Genomic DNA, 19400 nt, shown 5'->3' on the forward strand with positions numbered 1-19400 from the left:
CATCCATTATTTATTTTTGCGAGGCTCTGGTCACAATTATTGTAAAATGCTGGTTTTGCACATATTTGTCTCGCAAAGTAAGTTTTTGGTTTTCTCCACAGTCGAGGCGTCATGCTCAGCAAGCGTTGCACAGAGCACACAGGGCGTATGCCTTCACCTTCTCACAGACGTTTTCGTCAGCTACAAAGGTTCCCTTCAGAATTTAATGTGTATTACTGGCTTTTTGGCAGATATAAGTATAAGCAGTTTATAAGAGCTTTGTCCATTTCAGTGGTAAAGTTTTTTTTCTGCATGATTGCAGGTGGTGGAGGTGACGCTCCAGCACAAATCTGCCTACAGGGGGCAGGAGAGTGAGCACTGGTGGGTGCTCAACAATGTATTTTACAACATAGATGCAGAGGTGAGTCATGGGAACAGGTTCTCAGTTTCAGTGAGAATGGACTTGCCACAGTTGATGTCCTTCAACCTAACATTTTCTATGCATTTGTAGCTCACCCTCCACTACTTTGCCAACGCTAAAGCCGTGGCCTGCATCAAGATAAGTAAGAGTCTTGGATAAATGCATTTTAAACTAGCATGTCCCGTTCTTAATCACACTCATCAGCATGTCCTCTGTTAATTCAGCGGAGGGAATCCAGCATCACAGAAGCAACGATATACCTGTGCACGCAGTCAACGTCGTCATCTGTGCAGAATATCTTTCAGGTTAGTGCATCCTCATACCTGATTACATTTAGACTTACTTATGGGGTATTTAGAAAATGATTCCTAAAGGCATCTTCACTTATTTTTACTCTTATTTGTGTTTTTCAGCAATCAGAAGTTTCTGTGACGTATAAGGGTGTCTCCATCGGTTCAGATGGCCTTTTCAGGTCACATGAGTCTAATCACACCCAGACCCTGGAGACACCGGACCCTGCTGTTTTCTCCACCAGTCCTGACACATCAAGAGGACCCCCTCCACGCCCACCTCCAGGCTTTTAATCACCTACACAGCATTTTAATAGATTCTTATACAAAGTTCTAATCTCACTATGTATCATGCCTTTTACTTTTCCTACATAAAAACAAATGTTTGTATGTATTTGTGTGTTTTTCAGATGAAGTCGGTTTTCCCCATAACATGAGGACTAGATGTTGGACTGTTGGGACTCACATGGACTGATCACCCACGTGGGGGGTTGTGCATCTGCCCCTTCTTCTCTTTGCCCCTAACACTCTGTTTAATGTTTCATCTTTTGAGGTTTGTGTAACCCTAACACATCTCCCCAACTTTTCAGTAAAACATTGAACTATGTTTGGTCTTTGTGGAGATGCCTTGTCATCAGGCTTGACTCCAACGATAGACCTCACCCATTGTTTTTTTAATTTGTGCAGCACACACATGAACATAGTCCCTTAAACCGGATAAAACATTGGTAAAACTGTGCAGTAAAAGCTTAGCGGCATGTCTGGCCACACTCGCTGCCCCCGTGAAGTTCTCCCTTGAAAGATCCTATGCTCGGCATTTAAATGAGTAGCCCCGGCCCCAACTTTGTTAGACTCTACCACCTACGTTGGAGCAGGACTACATACGTCGCCATTGAAACACGTACAACATACACAAACATAACTGTATGCTATTGTTTGCTATACATCACATTCAGCATTACAACTTGTCCTGTCCTCCTCCTACAGGTTCAGTAGGACCTGCCTCCCCCCCTTCTGCAGATGACCGTGGGCTCTACCGGCCAGCACCAGGGAAGCCCTGGAAGACGGCCCTCCCCCCCTGAGGACAAAGAACCTCTAGTGAGTTATTCCTCTTTTATATATACACACATACACACAGTCCAGGTGATGGGTCAGGTCTCTGACCCCATCAAAGTCTTTATTTTGCTTTTCTGTCTCTTTCTTACTCTCCATCATGTAAGTCTCCAGTGCTTCTTCCTGGAGTAGAAACCACAGACAGCTGTGCAACCTGATCTTCACCCAGACTTCCAGGACAAGAGGAGTAATGAAGTTTGTGGACCAGGACACAATGCATGTTGCCTTCTGTCATGCAGGTATCACAATGAAGCAGTCTGGTTTTCTTTTTTTTTTCCCCCATTTTAATTGAATAACATTTTCTACTTCCAGCAATATCACCCAAGTAGGTGTTTTCCCCTCATTTTCTGCAGATCTTTGAGAAAGCTGTTGCCAATCTGGAATGCGTCGACTTTCTCCTGAGCTTAGAGATGGTCTTGTCAGAGGTGGATGGTGCTTCAGCACTGGTAGACTGGAAACCTGCAAAGTCAAAGCAAATAGACGGCGTGAGAGGGATGCTGTGTGTAGTCTTCCATGCTGTTGTCATTATTGTTGTTCATGCCCTATTAGTTGTGCAGCAGGAAAGACTACTAAACCATAGAACACAACTAAACCATGGAAGACTACTATACCATGGAAGACTACTATACCATGGACCCCTCACTTCTTTATGCATAATACTGTCATGAATTAAACTTCACCAAAGAAATACTAAAATGCGTACCATCTGGAATATGTCTGTCCACCACATGGTCCTCCGTGTGAACATGCACTTAGGTTGTCCGTTTCTTTAAAAAGAGCAGACAATTTGATATAAAATCATTCAAAATATGATTGACGGTAGCATAAATGTATGGTTGAAAATCATTCAGAAGAGCAGAATCTAAAGCTAATGGTGTGACTGGGAATAAATACATTTTAAAAACAGATACCTTGAATCTCAGCTTCAGAAATCTTGGAAACCTGAACCACCAAGATTTCTTCTCCAGCCCCACGTCCACTGTCTGTGCTGCACTCTGCAGAGCGGAGCCTGTATGGTCCTGTTCTGACCGAGAGATGGTGATGCCAGAGACATCACCGAACAGAGTGAGGGCAATCAGAGCTGACAGCTCAGAGCAGCATCTCTGTAGAGACAGCTTCACTTCCACGTCAGCCTCCGTCACAGATGCGCTTCTAGAACCGTAGTGATCAGTGTCGGGCTTGGTCCAGGATGTCAACCCAAGGCGTTCTTGGAGAAAAGTTTCTGAAGCAGTCTTCACAAATCTCCTCACGATGCCCGACTGGAGTGCCTCCTCAGAAAGGTCAGTATCCGACAGCACTGACCGAGTACCCCTGCAGCTCATTTGTGCTTTTACTCGGTCCAGAGCCGCAATCCTTTCCAGCATCAGGTTCCTCACTATAGGGATGAGGTCCTGAGCAACCACCTCCTTCACTGCCACTTTGACCCATGCCGAGATTTTTTCCAGCACTTCAATCAAATCCTCCATTTTCATCTAGTTAGGTTAAAGGAAAGTGTAAAAAGTTCATCAGTATCCAAAAGCTTAATTATTTTTAATTATTACCTTTTTTAACCTTAAGCTGATTATTTCTTTAAGTAAAATGCTAATGTAAAGAACATCTAATGTTGTGAAGGTCTGACCAGACATGGCCAAAGGCTCATGTTGCTATGGTAACACACACAGGCAGATAGGAAGACAGAGATACAGAGATTGGTACTCACATTGCTTGGCAGTGTATTCCTCAGCTCTTCAGTTAGAACAGCTGGATTAATCCCAGAGGTGGATACGACTCCACCACTTTTCCCACATGGAGGAGTGTTGAGCTCCTCCATCACTGCCTCCTCCACTCTAGTACAGCAAATAGCTGTGGTGAAAGAAACATTTACTTTAAGCATCTATGAGGCAGACACTAATGATGCACATAAGCAAATGTCACTAAAAACATAAATTGTGGAAAATTATAGTTATGAATAAATAACCTCATAATGCATCACGTTTTGGTAACGTAATCACGCTAAATCTCACCTGAAAACCATCTGCTATGGTCTTTCTTTGCCTGCTTGTTTTTCACACTAGGGGCCGACACATCACAGCCCTCAGGAAGCTCTTCTGTTGGCCCAGCTTTCTTAGACTGTAGTAGAGAAAATGAAGAAAAAATGAGTTTCATGATGACTATCGCAAGGGTTCTCAACTGGTCTCAGCCCGGGACCCACTTTTTCCTCATGGTCATTAAGTCGCTACCCACTTTAAAAAAAAACGTTGTCGGTTGCCGTACACCATGCACTTTATGCAATACAACTTGTTTGGTGGTCTTATGAAGGACCGTTTATAAGCTATTGAAATTATTACAAAAAACAGTGTGTAGTGCCTTCACGACCGCCACTTGCGTCTGTGTTAAGGTCATTTGTAGACGGTGCCTTAGACGTTGCAGTGATGAAAGTTGCACATTTAAAATACGTCTATTCCTGACGTAAACAAAGTTGTAGATGTTTGTCTTGGTTGCCAGAAACAAGAATTTTATTATAGCACTTTTGCCAATACTGTCAGTTATTGAAGAAAATTCCGAATACTCGAACGTGAAACAAACTTGTTTCCTAGTATGCATACGAGTGACTTTTGATCCCAATTAACTTAAAATTATGTACAGTTATAAAGAAGTGTCTTCTTTGTGTCCGACAGAGATGTAGACTGTGTGGAAAAAATGCGATATTTTTCGCTTGGCCATTTTCAACGCTTAGTGCTCAAGTTTCAGCTCCGTTTTGCGAGTCATGCTGGTGATCGGATTCCTGCATTTGTTGATGGGCACAGACGAACATGTGAGCGGGAGCTGGAATCTATCGTTTAACTTTTAAAATACAAACTCAAAAGAAAATGATGGAAATTTTTCCAATTACAAAAAATCCTTACCCATAAAAAAAATAATGCTGTTGTATCGGCTGTCGCCAGTGGCGAGTGAAATAATTATAAAGTAGGCTACATTATGCATTAAACACGTTGTAGAATGCTACCCTTTTCTGTGAAAATAATACAGGCTGCGGACATCCGCGCAGACAGGATAGGGGGAATACGAACATTTTATAATTTGATTTTTTTTCTCAACACCGCTGGGCTCTCAAGGAGAGAATATTAATCTATCTTAATAATGACCTCAGATGGTTATTGGTTACACATCTTAAATGTGATAAGAGGCCGTAAAATGAAGTAACTGGGATGTAACCGGATAATTAATGTTAATCTGAGTCGCCATTTGTGGTCGAAAGCAATTTATTTCTATTTTTGTGCAATATTCTACAATCACTGTTGCTACAAAGCAACTTTAGAGAACTGTCTCGACGAGGAATGTAATTTTCAATAAATAGACTGGGAAGCGGCTCTCTCGAACTTACTCGGACTAAAGTGAGATTATGGAAAAAGCTCAAAGGAACATGAACTTACCCTCATCATTAGTTTAAACATGATCAATAGTCACTCCTTTACTCGCACAAGATATCGGTGAACCGCTGTAGTAGCTACTTCAACCTCCGTGACGATCGAACCATCTGTGGTTAAATTAAACACTGTCTGTGGCGACTTTTATAGGTCTCCTGCATTGTGACTTCATATGCCGTGTTGTCGTAGGGACGCAGTTAGATAATAACTAAAACTACTAATTGCCCGTGTTGTCATAGTGACAGTTAGATAATAACTAAAACTACTAATTGGCCGAGTCTTCAAGTGCAAATCACATTGGGCTGGCCCATGTTAATCTCAGTAGTTTGGGCCGGGACATTTATCACACCCACTCTGGCCCTGGAACATGTATCAGATCCACTCCGGTGTTATAAAAATCTGTGCTACCCATCGAATGTCTTACTTAGGTATTTTCATGTCAGTGTACAACGTACACCTATAATTTTGCGTTTCAGCATTTTTTTCTCTTGAATTCACAATGAGGACTGTCCATTTATTTTGCCAATTTACTTTTTTGTCAACAATTATTAAATATTTTTGTGAATATCCTCGGAAAGACCTGAGAAATATCACTACTGCTTTGTTTCTAATACGTGGAGGTTCCAAATGTCTGCTAGTCAGTTTGTTTTATCCTTGCCAGTAAATAACTGTGCTCTCTTTTATCATTCCATCCTAAATGGTTTTAGTTGACTGACCTTGAAAATAGCACTTCTTAACCTTTGACGTTCGTTCAGTTTGGCTATTTTACATTTTGAATCAATTTTATTAAATACAAGTAAATAACCAATGAAATGTTAATGACGCTTGCACTCATCGCAGTCATTTCTTCGATGTTCAGTTAAACGTGCAATTGAGGAGAAGTGGGACACGATACCTGTTTCTGATAAAGGGGACATACCCAAAGAGCTTCAACAAATCACAGAGGCAAAATCTCAGAGTCCCTCCAAGTTTCAAATAAAAGGTCATTAAAGTTCAAACATATGTTAGTCCAAACATGCTTCCAGCATTAATACTGTAGATTTTATGGTCTATGGGGGGTTATCTATCGTATTTGGACTGCGCAGACAGATTACATGGAGAAACCTGTGCACTTCACCTGTATGGAGGGTTATTTGTGACAATATTATATAAATAAATGAACAAAGAAATAATTGTTTAAAACGTTAAATAAATATTTAAAATGAGATTTAATTAATTAAATTATTAATTAAATTATTTAAATATGGAAAGGAAGCATAAATAATTTTATGTAATTAAATTCATCGTTAGTTGATTGTGATATTTGTATTTCATTAATTGTTTAACTTAAATAATTTAATTAATTATTTCATTATTTATTTCATTATTTCAAGCGCGTCGTCGAACCATGAAATAATTAAATCTGTCAACAACAGCCATCAAACTCAGTGGGCGGGCCTAACTCCGATCGATGCAGGTTGATTGCTCTGGCCTGTGTGAGTGTTTTCTCAGCATGGAGGCTCTCGACATGGATCTGCAGGACATTTCTCAGGAGTTCGTTAGAACTATCTTACAGCTAGCGGAGGAAATTGAATCAGGGGCTGCAGCCCCAGACTCTGTCACTGATCAAATACACGACTTTATAGAAGTGTTAGGGCTGCTTTCTGCTCTCTCTCACCAAAATATAGACTACAGGGTAACTGCAAACTTTGAAGAAGTGCTCAAGCGCTTCTCCATCCAACCACAGCAAACTACAGCAGGCCCAGGTCGCCCAGCCTTTCACATCCCCAGCGGAATGCTGGAGCACCATGTTCTCTGTGGAGTAACAGCTCCTGAAATCGCAGATATGTATGGAGTGTCTGAGAGGACCATCAGGAGACACATGGAACAGAACGGAATACGGTGGGTAACCAATCATTTGTTCCATATAAATTTCCCTAATGTAGCATCATCTAGTTCAGGTATCACCAAATGGCGGACCGCGGTCCGGATCCGGACCCGAACGCCGTCCTGTCCGGACCCAATCACATTCCTGATTAACTGGATACGGACCCAAATGCCAAAAAAATTTTAACGGGAGACTATATTTTAAACCGGAGAATTTATTTTCAGACGAGTGTTACGTTCACCAGCCATTTGAGTGTTACGTTCGCCACCACACGTTCGCCCCCCCCCGCTCAACAACTTTCGTTCGCCACCGCGGACCCGGACCTAAGGTCTGAGCTATCTGCCAAAAATGGACCGCGGAAAGATTTAATTGATTACCCCTGATCTAGTTCTAACTAAAGTACTGAAAGTACTAGCTAGGTCAGTGTAACGTTTGTCAGTGTAACGTATATTTTTGCACCCAATTTTTCCAGTTTTCTCAAACGGTCAGAAAACTGAACTGATAAACGTTACACTGACCTTACTACTATATGAAAACAGTTTATCATGGCTTTAATATACTAAAACATTGAGCTATGAACACCAAACTTAACTTGTTTATTACTCTTCATTCATACTGTCTACTGCTGTAAAGATGAACATGTACAATTGTAAAGTATATTGTATAGAGATATCCCTTTCCCATCATATATGACTTTGCTCAATGCTTTTGTTTGCTGCAGAAAGACAGACCTCTATTCACCACTCACTAATGAAGAGCTGGACTACATTGTAACTGATGTCCACAGAAGCCACCCAAACACGGGCTACAAGCTAATGCATGGTCTTCTGAAAGCCAGAGGTATACGTGTTCCAAGTAAGTGTGTAGAGAGACATTGTATTGGATGGGATTTAATGCTATCTAGCTGTGTAAAGAATGAAGAGAGCACTGCAATGGTTTTAATGTTCTGGCTGATATATACAGCTGTTTAGAGAATGAAGAGAGCGCTGTGTGTGAAAGACTGCCCTGCCAAAAATCCAGCTCACGCCCAGCTTGTCATCCACAAAAACATAGCCTATGCTGGTAAAGAGCTAGTTTTTTATTGGGTGTCCAGCTGGACGTGGGCTGGATTTTTTTTTTAGAAGGGTAGTGGCGAGCAAGCCAAGGTGCATGAAAGCTGTGATTAAATATCAGGGTTATTCCACCAAATATTGATTAGTGAACTCATCCAAAGTTAAAACATTACTATTGTTATTTCTAAATGAATATGAACTTGTTTTCTTTGCATTATTTGAGCTCTGAAAGTATTGCATCTTTTCCTTATTTTTATATTTCATATTTTCTGCAGAAAATGCTCTAAATGAAAATATTTTCATTTGGAATTTTAGAGAAATATTGTCAGCAGTATATAGAATGAACCAATAATGTTCATTTTACTCACGTACATCACTTGCAATGGTCTCTTAATTTTTTTCCAGAGTGGTATGTGTTTTTCAGCTATATTTCTTTTCAGTCTCAAGGTTGAGAGAGTCTTTTCGCAGAGTTGATGCAGAGGGTGTGTGCATGAGACGTCTACGGTTGCATACACTAAGACGACGGCAGTATTCTGTGCCTGGCCCAAATTACTTATGGCACATCGACGGTAACCATAAGCTCATAAGGTATTAGTAATACTGGCAGAAAGAAAAATCTATGTACAGATATGTGTACAACATTGTGAGTTAGCTAACCTGTTCACAATTGTCTCTTTTATACAGATGGAGGTTTGTGGTCCATGGAGGGGTGGATGGATTCAGTCGCTTGGTGGTTTACCTTACTGTGGCTGGCAATAACAGAGCAAACACAGTCTTACAGAGCTTTCTCACAGCTGTTGATGAGTATGGATTGCCATCAAGGGTACGATCTGATAAAGGTGGGGAGAATGCAGACGTTGCAGAATTTATGATCAGGAGCAGAGGTACCAACAGAAATTCCCACATCACCGGCAGAAGTGTTCATAATCAACGGTAAATTCACTTGCCTTACATTATAGTGTTAATTGATTGTACAAGAGAAGATATACAATCCAGGTTATGTCTTTCTTACAGAATAGAAAGGTTGTGGAGGGATGTTTATGAGCATGCTCTAGACCTCTTCTACCAGATCTTTGTCTCTTTGGAAGATCAGTCAGCACTTCACCCTGACAATGAACTTCATCTATTTGCCTTGCATTGGATCTTCCTACCACAAATACAGAGGCATCTCAAGTCTTTCAGAGATGCTTGGAACTTCCATGGCCTTAGAACTGAAAGGGGTCAGTCACCAGAACAACTCTGGAGAAGATACAGAGAGCAAACTCCCACAGAGGACTTAACCGAGGTATGTATTCATTGAGAAGTCAATATTTTAATGTAATTAAACATTCTGCATGCGTGCATTTCAAACATTTGCTTATATTTTTTACTGAAAAACTAGCTGGTTTGTTACTGCAACAGTAGGTATTATACACTGACTGGTCATTAAGTACGTTATCTTTGCTTCTACGATGAGCATTGGGTACTGTAAGAAGTCACTAGTCTATTATGATAATATATTTCATAGGTTAATGAAGACTATGGGATTGACTGGAATGGGCCTCACACCCTTCTTGACAACACTGTATCTGTTCCGGAGATCCAGCTGCGCCGTGAGCTCACTGATGATGAACTTGCTTCTTTGCCAGTTCCAGGGGGGCCTTTGGATCGCACAATTGGCATGTACTTGGAGACTGTTCAGATTTTGTCAAGAATCATAGGAGACTGAAATAAATTGCATATAATTTATTCTTGTAGCATATCTAGATAAACATGCATTGGATTTTCAACAACAGTTAATGAAAAGCAAAAAATAAACACTTTGTTTTAACAGCATGAATTTGACATAATTCTTTGTTTTCTGGAACTAAAATAAACTGTGTTGTTAAACAGCCCTATCCTGTTTGTCTATTTTATTACAGAATAAAATAGTGAAGCTAAACATGAGTTAAACTCTTCCCTTTGCAAGCCTCTTTCAAACATGAGGTGAAAAAAAAACTTAATCTTGTTGGTACAGACTTATCAATTTGATCTGAGCAACATCACCAGGTGCACAAAATGTGCCATGAACTAAGGTCTGGAACAAATGACCAAAGTTTGGTCCAACGTAATGAGATTGTCTTCGGCCAGAACAACTGAACCATGGTTAAGTTCATCTGCAGTGTGAAAACACTGAGATGTTTTAAGCTTTTGGACTAATCAGATGAAGTTGAGACATGATATTGTAATGCATTCAATAACAGCAGAAGAAAAAGAACTGTGTTGTGCCGTTATCACCCACATCCACATACCACCCCCCCTTTTTTAGGAACAGAAATAAAAGTAATTAGAGGGGATTGCACTACCCTGAATCTGCTGCAGGATAGGCCTACAGTTGGATTCAGTACAACACCTGGAAAGATAACACTGCTCAACTGCTAACATTCTACATGTCAATCGGTGTTGAGTACAGAGTGACTCTGCTCACCTAGGTGATGATGGCAGGATGTAGTAAAATTGTTTAGTGCGCTCAGTCACTAAACTGCAGTGTGAAATGAAAAGTAACTGGACTAAATACAGTATACAATGTCACAAACAAATAACTGTGGTTTGAACTTCAGACTTGTGTCCAATCTTATTCAAAAAGACTGGTGTGGCTGCAGGTTTGAAACAACGTGCAGCACACTGGGTTTCATGTATAATCAATAAGTCACTCTTCAAACAACTGATTACCTGAGCTTGTGACTGGCTGGAATGAAAATCTGCAGTCACACTGGCCTTTTGCAGACAAGATTGGACAACCCTGATCTAAGGGAAAGTTGTGTTAAACTAGTCCAAATCCAGTGTGTGTGCTATTTACACTGAAAAAAATTTGGAGTGGCATTTACTTAAAAAAAGCTAGGCAAGTTTTTCCACACAGAAAGTGCTTGTAATATTTACTCAGGCTATTTCTAAGTAATATTTACTTAATAGAACCACTTGTTTTTTTATGAAAAACACAAGTAAATTGCACTGGTAATACTCACCTATAGATTGTAACTTTTACTCAGATTACCATTGTATCTAATTACATTAATTAGTTAATAAATGTTAATAAACGTTACTTATGTTTCTTTGTGTTTCTTACTCAGCTTATCTGTGTTATATTCTATGTAATTATTAAGTCATATTTATTCAGAAATTATTAGTTAATATTAATCAAATTAAGTAAACATTTTACTATTCTATGAAATAATAATTCAATATTTTCCAAAAACAACAGCTTTTATTTAAAATGGCATAGATATATTTAAAAAACATAAAAATGAGCACAAACATGTCCATAGAACTAGCATAGAAAATTTCACAACAGTGCAAAAATAAAATCATCATGGTTTCAAAAAATAAGATGGGGGAAAAATGCTAATCAATTTTGTGCTGGACATAATCAGAAATAATACTTTCTTGTGGAGAGACTGAACTTTTGCTAACATTCTCAGGATGAATAGGATAAAAAGAACATATAAAACTGACCACAACTTTAAATCACCATCAGAAAACTGACACAGGATGTACACAAATTGTGCTGTACAAAATCAAAAATAACACTGGTGCTTTAAGTTTCTTGTGGAGAGACTGAACATTTTCATTCAGGATAAAAAAAGAGCTTACATAAAAGTCCACCACTTGAAATCACTGGCAAAATTTAAAGAGATTGTTTGTGCTGGACAAAAGCACAAATAACACTGGAATACTCATGCTAAAAGTTTCTTGTGGAGAGACTGGACCTTTGCTGACATTTTAAGGATGTCAAGCTCAAGAAACAGCTTCTGAAATACTTCAAACGTATATTTCAGCTTCAGTGGGTATCTTAAGTTGACAGTGTAAATGACGCCCATGAGCAGGAGGCAAGCGTTTGTCACACTTCTGCAGTTGTCCAGAACTTCTGACCCCTCAATGATGACTGACACGTACACGGGATCTTGGGTTTCCTGTGCGACACTTGGATGGATGACCGTGATCTTCATCATTTGATTACTGCAGTCCTCTTTCACCGCTTCTTGGCTGATATCCTGTAAAAACAAATAAGCCACAATTAGAAATAACTAAGAATAGATTCCAAGTAAAAGAAAAGGTTAAGAAAAAAACAAGCGAAAATAAAAATAGTTGTATACTGTAACGCAGCTCGCGCTGCGGAGCAGGGAGGCGGACACAAACGCTGAGGAGAGCGAGATTTATTCAAGGGAATACCAAAACCATGATCGAAGGGACAGGCGTGGGTCAAACCAGGAGGGCAGCCAGAACACGAAAGGTAAACAGGCATACTAGGACAGGGAACTAAACAAAACGGAGAAACACGGAACAGGCAGAGATCTACACGGAAGACAGAAACACTGAGCAACTCACGAGCGGGATCAAAACAGCAACAGGAAAGCACAACCGACAGAATGAACAAAATCACAGATAACCAGACGGGGGAATTACAGGGACAGATATACATAGATATACATATACAAACTACGGAGAGGTGACGGCAATGACACGGGGGCGTGGTAACTAACAGGGAATCACGGAGACAAACGAGCAGGGCGGGATAAACAGGCAAGAAACACAGACATGAGGGAACCCAGAGTGACAGCTATGAGAGGGGGCGTAGCCCTACGTGACATATACTCAATTTAGTGTACTCAAATCAAAACAATATACATATGGCACTTTTTATACATAAAGTTACACAACGTGCTTCACAGAGGCTGACCTTGAGACAAACAAAGTCACTTTTGGGGGCCATCCAGACAGAGAAGTCAACGCCTACATAAGAATGAATATGTAACTCAGCGATATTTCTCGTATCGCAGGATTTGTGATCCAGCAAGCCGCCAGAATAACGTCAGAAAATACAAGTATTACTATTGAAGATGCCCTCACTACTTTCAAATCGTTTGTTTGGCAGCATTTTGGTTACCCGGCGGAAATGATAAATGGCAAGAGAGTGACTGATAAGACACGGGCCATATGCAAACATTGTATGAAAATAATGCCGTACGTAGTGTAGTTGCAGCAAATTCAGTGACATACTTGGTCAGGCTCTGTTTGCACTATTTGCACTCTGTATTGACAGAGAAGAACTTTTTGTTTTGCACATAATACAGTGAGTCCCCGCTTTTTCCGCGTGGTTCGCAGAGGAGCAGTGGCAGCACAGTGGAGTGTAGTGGAGTGTAGTGGAGTGTTGTGTATGATAAGCTGAGGCAGCGCAGCCTCCACCGCAGCCCGTCTCGTCAACACGATTGCTCTCACTCTGTACAAGCGCACGAGAACATTGTTCGTTTTTTTTCTATACTGTATGTATGATCAAAGCGTATCTAAATGTAGGGTCACGCTTAACGACGAAAACTGCTTTACGTCGTTAAGCAGGGACTCACTGTAATATTGTGTGCACTTGAAAAAAGGAGAAATGTTTAATTTTATTTATTTTATTTGAACTTTTATGGAATTTTATTTTAATTTCAATTTGAAGTTTATTAAAAGTTCATGCTTACATCATGCATGTTAAGAGTTATAATAAAACATTTCAAAATGCATGTGTAACTCAGTTAAATAAAAGTCTGTTGTCCAGTCATATAATGTCATTTTAGTGCTCTTAAAATCTCATCTCTATCTCGTGAACCCAATATCGTGTCTCGTGAGCTGAGTGTATTGTCACACCCCTATCAGATACCTGATAGTCCTTGATCAGCTCCTCTCCACTCTCTCCAAGATATTCAACTAAGCAACGCATGATAATGTCCCTTCTGCCATCGACATGATGCTATTAAACACAAAAAGAAAATGTATTGCAGAGAATACATAAGTAATATACATACATAACGGCACATACAGATCTCACAAGAATGTAAGCCTGCAATTTCTGCATTGTAACGTTGTGAAGTGTGCAACTTAACATGAATTTCTTTAGGATGTGTGTTGAGGCAAGAGTCAAAGTCTAGCACATGTCAAAATCTGTGGGTTCCCACACTCTGCCTCTGCCCACTGAGGGCCCACTGCCCACTCTGTTTTCTGCCTTATCATTGCAAATATATTTTTCACAACACAGACACAGATCAGATTAAATAAAAGAGTAATACATTAATACTCAGTGTGTTTGACCTCATTACTAGCTTATGTAATTAAAATAATTAGAAATTTTACCTCATTCACTGAGTCCAGCATTGGTTTTATTTTGGTCCCTGCAGTTCCGCCCTTCCTTCGAAATATCTCTAGGAGTTTGGTGGTGTACATGTCCAGTCTGGACAAAAAGGTTCGCTCCAGATCCATCGTGGTTATTCGTTTAAACTCCGCTTTGATCTGAAATGAGATACAAACACAAAATTGTTTTAAAGATGACTCATGAGATCTCGCATCTTAATTACGGCATGATTAAGAACTGGATTTACCTGATTTTCACAGAACAGGGAAGGCCATCTCTCCAAGAGGTCTTGGATTTTGGGGCAATCATCGACAACCTCTCTTCTTCTCAGAGCGAAAGACTTCTCCATTTTCTCATTAATTGTCCTTTCATTGTTCTTCTTCTTTATTTCCTTCAGCAAATCTAGTCTCTCCTTCTCTAATGTTTCCTCAGTCTCACCAAATGGCAGTGGTGGCAGATAGTTGACTTCAGCTTTTTTTGGCCTTTTAAAGCCTTTAGGTGAACCCTCTTCACTGAAGCGTCGTCTTTTCAGTGTGTTCACCTCGAGCTCTGGAATGGCTAACTGGCGACCTCTTAACTTTGCCCTGTAGTTGCCCATTTTATATTTTATCCTCTGTTGCCAACCATATAGGCCATTAAAAGACCCTGGCTCTTTGAGGCATGGGTATTTCTCTACCAAGGCTTCAGCAACAGCTAAAATCTGGACACCAGTTGGATATGCTGTGAAACTAAATATAGTCTCTGCGAGCTTCTCTAGAATACTACTAGTTACTCTTGGGTTGTTCAAAAGTGTGCCATCATTTTCATAGGCGTGTTTTCCTGCTTCCAGTGCAAGGTCTACATCATAAGAAAAGACTGGTACTTCAAATTTAGATGGCCATGGCTTAGACCTGTTGCATGGTCCACTCTCATCTGGGGACAACAGGATTGTGTTGGATACAGATGAGGAAGAGCTTGCTTCCATAGATGGAACTGGAACTGGAGAGTCGGCTTCTGACATGTCCACAGGAGTGAGGCTCAAGATCACTGGTTCAGTTTTTACTACTTTGAGGTTAGCTTTATCTTGTACTTCCTCAATCGAGGTCAAAGTGAAGAACTGACCATCGAAATCCATGTCCTGATACATAACAGTGAATGGTCCTGTAATATCAAATGTCTCTCGAAGAACATCATTTAGGTCCTGAAGTGTGCTTGGGATGCCTGCAGGTAAAAGGAGTTTGCGGACATCATCCTCCCCAAAAATTATACGCAATTTTGCTGAGGGTGCCATATTAACAGGAAGAAGCTGCAACAACAGAAGAAGAAAAAAAAACAGATATTTATTCTCAAGCTTCTCTCCTCATACTTAAAAGGATAGGCAAATGTGGTGCTTCAAAGTTGTCAGGCGTCTTCCTGCAAGGGTGTATAGAGCCAAAGGATAAAAATCTTTAAGCTCTCTTTGCTCAAGTAACTGCACAATTCCTGTGTTCTCCAGCTCATAACTCCTCAGGTGTTCATTGTACCATGTATTTTGTTGTCTCACAAAAAAAGTCAATTTGTTACAAATCACCATTATCTGCAACACTTCAGAAAAGTCAGGCAGTCCTGCAGTGGAACCACAACACAACAACATTCCCACTGCATAGTTGGTGCCTAAACTGCACACATTATTGGCAACATGCACAGCTGTAACAGCAGGGAATCGGCATTTCACCAGGTCTTTTAGATCATCCTTAAGCATATCTAAAGACACCTCTGTTGTTTTTGTGACTGCAAGCGATGGTTTGGCACCATGTGATTGATGGTATGCAACCATGAGCTGGTGCTTATTGGCAAGGGACAGCAAGATATTCCTGAAACAACCGGTGTGTCTGACCACCCTCTTGAAAAAGCTGTGTTTGGCCTCAAATCTCATTGTCCAGAGGGCAGCTAGGGGGCCAAATTCCCGAATGAGCTGAGGATAGTGCTCAAGGAAATGGTGCTTGGGAATGAGCTTATGTTGGGGGAAAACATCAAGGAATCTGCTTCGGTGTTCTGAAATGATGCTGTCAAGATAGCAAATGCTTTCTTCTGTATGGACTGGAGACATGACAAGGTCCACAATGTCTTTCAGTGTCATTAGCATCTGCCATACAGGCTCTTGTTCGGGTACTTTTAAACCTATAATCAGAGGCAAAAGACGTAATAAGCACCAATTTTCATGTGCGTTGCCCCCTACTGTTTTTCGAGTCAGAAAGTTAGCAGGTATGAGATGAGGGCGATTTGTTTTATCACTACCCTTGTATGGGAAATTGCTAATGGCATCATTTAGTTCAATGAGAGAAAAGTATTTTTTCTTGATCAAGTTATCAAATGCCAAAGCCAGTTCTACTGGAACAATACCCTCCAGCAGATCATGTAAAACATCTGGAGGGTAACCAGATGTTACATGAAAATGTTCAAGTTTTTCTGACAATGGACACTGTTTTTTTACACCATAACAAGGAGTGTGATGTGGACTAGACAAAGCTGCCTGCACATGCAGTGTATGCTGATCTTTGGTTCTTTGATGAAAAGACCCAGATCTCACTTCATCCGACTGAAACTTGGATCGCTCCCCAACACAAAACCGGCAAACGTATGACCCTGCAAAGCTTTCAACAAATCCTGCCACAGAGTGCGCCCCCAAATTATCTGCCACGACACTGACCACAGTCCCTTTAATGGCTTTCCCCAACACTGGAACAAAAAGACCATCTTTCTCCAAGCTTTGGATATCTATTAACAGTGGCTCTAAAACTCGCTGGAATCCAAACTGCTTGGTGTCTTCAGCCTTACAAAGAATTGCAAGGTAGATTGATGTCAATGTTGAACGTAATTGCACTGGAATGTTTCCCAACACCCAATAGACAGCTGTGACTTTGTGCTTTTTTCGAGATGTCCCAAGAGGATTACATACCTCAAAGTCATCAATGTAGAGGATGAGAGTCACTCTGTTCTCTACAGAGAAAAACTTGTTTTTTTGATAGTGAGATCCATCACGAAATGTCTGGTATTTAAAGTCATTTTTAGCTTTGTTTTCACCTTCAAATGTGTTTTCTTGAAAAAACTTACTTAGGACCTGCAACAAGGAGGGCAATATTGGGACATACTGGAAGGTTTTGCCCTCTTTTTTATCAAGTATGTGTTCTTCTGGTTCAACAACTGAAAAATGCTTCTTCATGAATTCTCTTCTCTTAAATGAAGTTGTGAAAGGGCCACTTGTCCCCAATGCAGCACTTATAGGATGTGTCTCACAAATATTTTTCACTAAATCCAAGATAATGGCTGGATCCAGATCACAGTTATGGTTATTCAAGGTGGACACCACCACATCTCTTAAAAGTGGACCAGATGCAGAGGTGGATATAAACTGAAGCTCATCTACTATTTCATCAATGCATTTGTTCGGGACATTAAACTTGCTTTCAAGCTTTAAAAAGAGAAGGCCAAATTTCTCCTTTATATCTTGAGACAACTCCTGTGGTTCACCATCCCAAAGCTCTGAGCTCTCTTCACAGGTCTCATCCTGAGCAAACATGGGTTCATAAGGTTGCCTTTTTAAAACTTCAGTTTTAAAATCCTCAAGTCTGTGTGACTGGTGTTTTCTGTGTCTATGTGTAGCAAAGGTGGAATAAATATTCGTACTGAAGTTGCAGTTTTTGAAGACACATGCAACTGCTTCAAACTTTCGTAAGTGCCTACCCAGATGCTCAAAATACTGTTTCTCTGAATCAAAAAAAACAGAGCAGCAAAGTAGACAAGTAAATGAAAGGGGTCCACTTTGTGTGACCATCTCCACATGGTGTCGACATAAATGGGTCTGAAGGGCATTAAATGTTTTAAAAGAGCAAGGGCAATCAGTGTGAAGACAAGGGATTGACTGGCTGCGACCACCATTTCCATGCTTTAGTCTGTAATGTTTTAACAATTCCAACCTCTTCTTTGACTCAAAGCTACATATCTTGCACAACCATCTCATGATGTGGCACCTAAAACATACAAATTAAACATCTCAAAATTAAAACAAACTGCCACACAAAAAAATTGTGACAAATTAAACCTACTCATTGCTAATTTGATCTTACCTTGTGTCAGTCGTGGAGTCCAAATTAGCATTCAGAAGGTCCTATGTTCTGTAACAAAAAAAATAAAATAAACATAAAGGTTATCTGCTTTTCAACTAATTCTACTAACTCATTTATATTTCATTTTTTGTATCTTTTTTCATGCTTCTATAAAGACTGTTGTGACTTCATTATGTTTCTGACTACCATGTGTGACAACCACAATTCGGTCATCGAAATATTCAGACACAAGGGCTTGCTTGTCACTCGGTTTATTGTGAAATTAAACATGAAATAAGTAATCCTCCCTCTCATGTCGGCTGAAGACTTTACGAGCTGGAGTAACAAAAATACCACAAACAAATACCAAATCAACCCTTGCCGAAGAAAGCATGCTAGCTCCACCACACGTGCTGGGCTAGGCAGAGCAAGTGTGCAGACGATAGACCTGCGGCATAGCCAGCTCACCCAAGCAAAATTGTGCACAAAACAAGGTTTAATATACATCACTGTAAATGTATGCGTGAAGTGTTGGATCTTGATGAAACAATTAAAGTTTTTAATTATTTATTTATTTAAAGACATTAGGTGTGTGTTGCTTAGGCGGTCACCAAATACCTCGCGCCAGCAAAGTTAGTTAGCTAGTTAGTTAGCTAGCAGGAACATGCACTATTTGCTAGTGCTGCAGTCGCGGAGAAACTTAAGTAGGTGAACCAACAGGAACGTAAAATTTTATTTTGCTTAAAACCTTACCTTCATGATTCCATATTCAAGTTCTCCTCCGCCAAAATGCCAACTGTCCAAGGAGATACGTGTCCGATGAAATGTGGGGAGGGGCTTTGACGTCATGCTTTGATTGCAGAGAAGGTTCTCAGATTCACTGATGTCACTCAATTACATTTTACTTGCAAATATCAATTAATTAATCCAATGAACTGGTTTAGTAAATATTACTTGGATCAAATGATTCAATTTACATACAAAACTGAGGTCACATAACTACGAACAATCACCAAGTAATGGACTACATGAAAAACTGCTATTTTAAAGTAAAAGCACTGAATTCGTATTTTTTTGTAAAAT

General features: G+C 40.1%; 4 protein-coding genes across 4 annotated transcripts; 1 reads left to right on the top strand and 3 right to left on the bottom strand.

Annotated features, from left to right (window-relative positions):
- Positions 1-1828: 1828 nt before the first annotated feature.
- LOC143502027 (uncharacterized) lies at positions 1829-3642 on the bottom strand. Its single transcript, XM_076995217.1, has 3 exons — positions 3503-3642; positions 2715-3275; positions 1829-2570 (listed from the first exon to the last, which is right to left on the bottom strand). Exons 1-3 carry the CDS (start codon positions 3611-3613, stop codon positions 2556-2558), a joined length of 687 nt encoding a protein of 228 aa, XP_076851332.1. The 5' UTR covers positions 3614-3642; the 3' UTR covers positions 1829-2555.
- Positions 3643-6695: 3053 nt separating this feature from the next.
- On the top strand, positions 6696-9998 carry LOC143502024 (uncharacterized). The gene is made up of 6 exons (XM_076995215.1): positions 6696-7091; positions 7799-7932; positions 8570-8717; positions 8814-9062; positions 9144-9414; positions 9637-9998. Exons 1-6 carry the CDS (start codon positions 6703-6705, stop codon positions 9835-9837), a joined length of 1392 nt encoding a protein of 463 aa, XP_076851330.1. The 5' UTR covers positions 6696-6702; the 3' UTR covers positions 9838-9998.
- A 1348-nt stretch (positions 9999-11346) lies between these two features.
- LOC143502048 (uncharacterized) lies at positions 11347-17976 on the bottom strand. Its single transcript, XM_076995230.1, has 6 exons — positions 17899-17976; positions 17171-17332; positions 14501-15538; positions 14256-14411; positions 13786-13875; positions 11347-12139 (listed from the first exon to the last, which is right to left on the bottom strand). The coding sequence occupies exons 3-6, from the start codon at positions 15521-15523 to the stop codon at positions 11822-11824; spliced, it is 1587 nt and encodes a 528-aa protein (XP_076851345.1). The 5' UTR covers positions 15524-15538; positions 17171-17332; positions 17899-17976; the 3' UTR covers positions 11347-11821.
- Positions 15465-19378, bottom strand: LOC143502046 (uncharacterized). The gene is made up of 3 exons (XM_076995229.1): positions 19071-19378; positions 18339-18386; positions 15465-18242 (listed from the first exon to the last, which is right to left on the bottom strand). Exon 3 carries the CDS (start codon positions 18230-18232, stop codon positions 15599-15601), a length of 2634 nt encoding a protein of 877 aa, XP_076851344.1. The 5' UTR covers positions 18233-18242; positions 18339-18386; positions 19071-19378; the 3' UTR covers positions 15465-15598.
- Positions 19379-19400: the final 22 nt, after the last annotated feature.

Source organism: Brachyhypopomus gauderio, unplaced genomic scaffold (assembly GCF_052324685.1).
Source record: "Brachyhypopomus gauderio isolate BG-103 unplaced genomic scaffold, BGAUD_0.2 sc186, whole genome shotgun sequence".
Taxonomy (NCBI): Eukaryota; Metazoa; Chordata; class Actinopteri; order Gymnotiformes; family Hypopomidae; genus Brachyhypopomus; species Brachyhypopomus gauderio.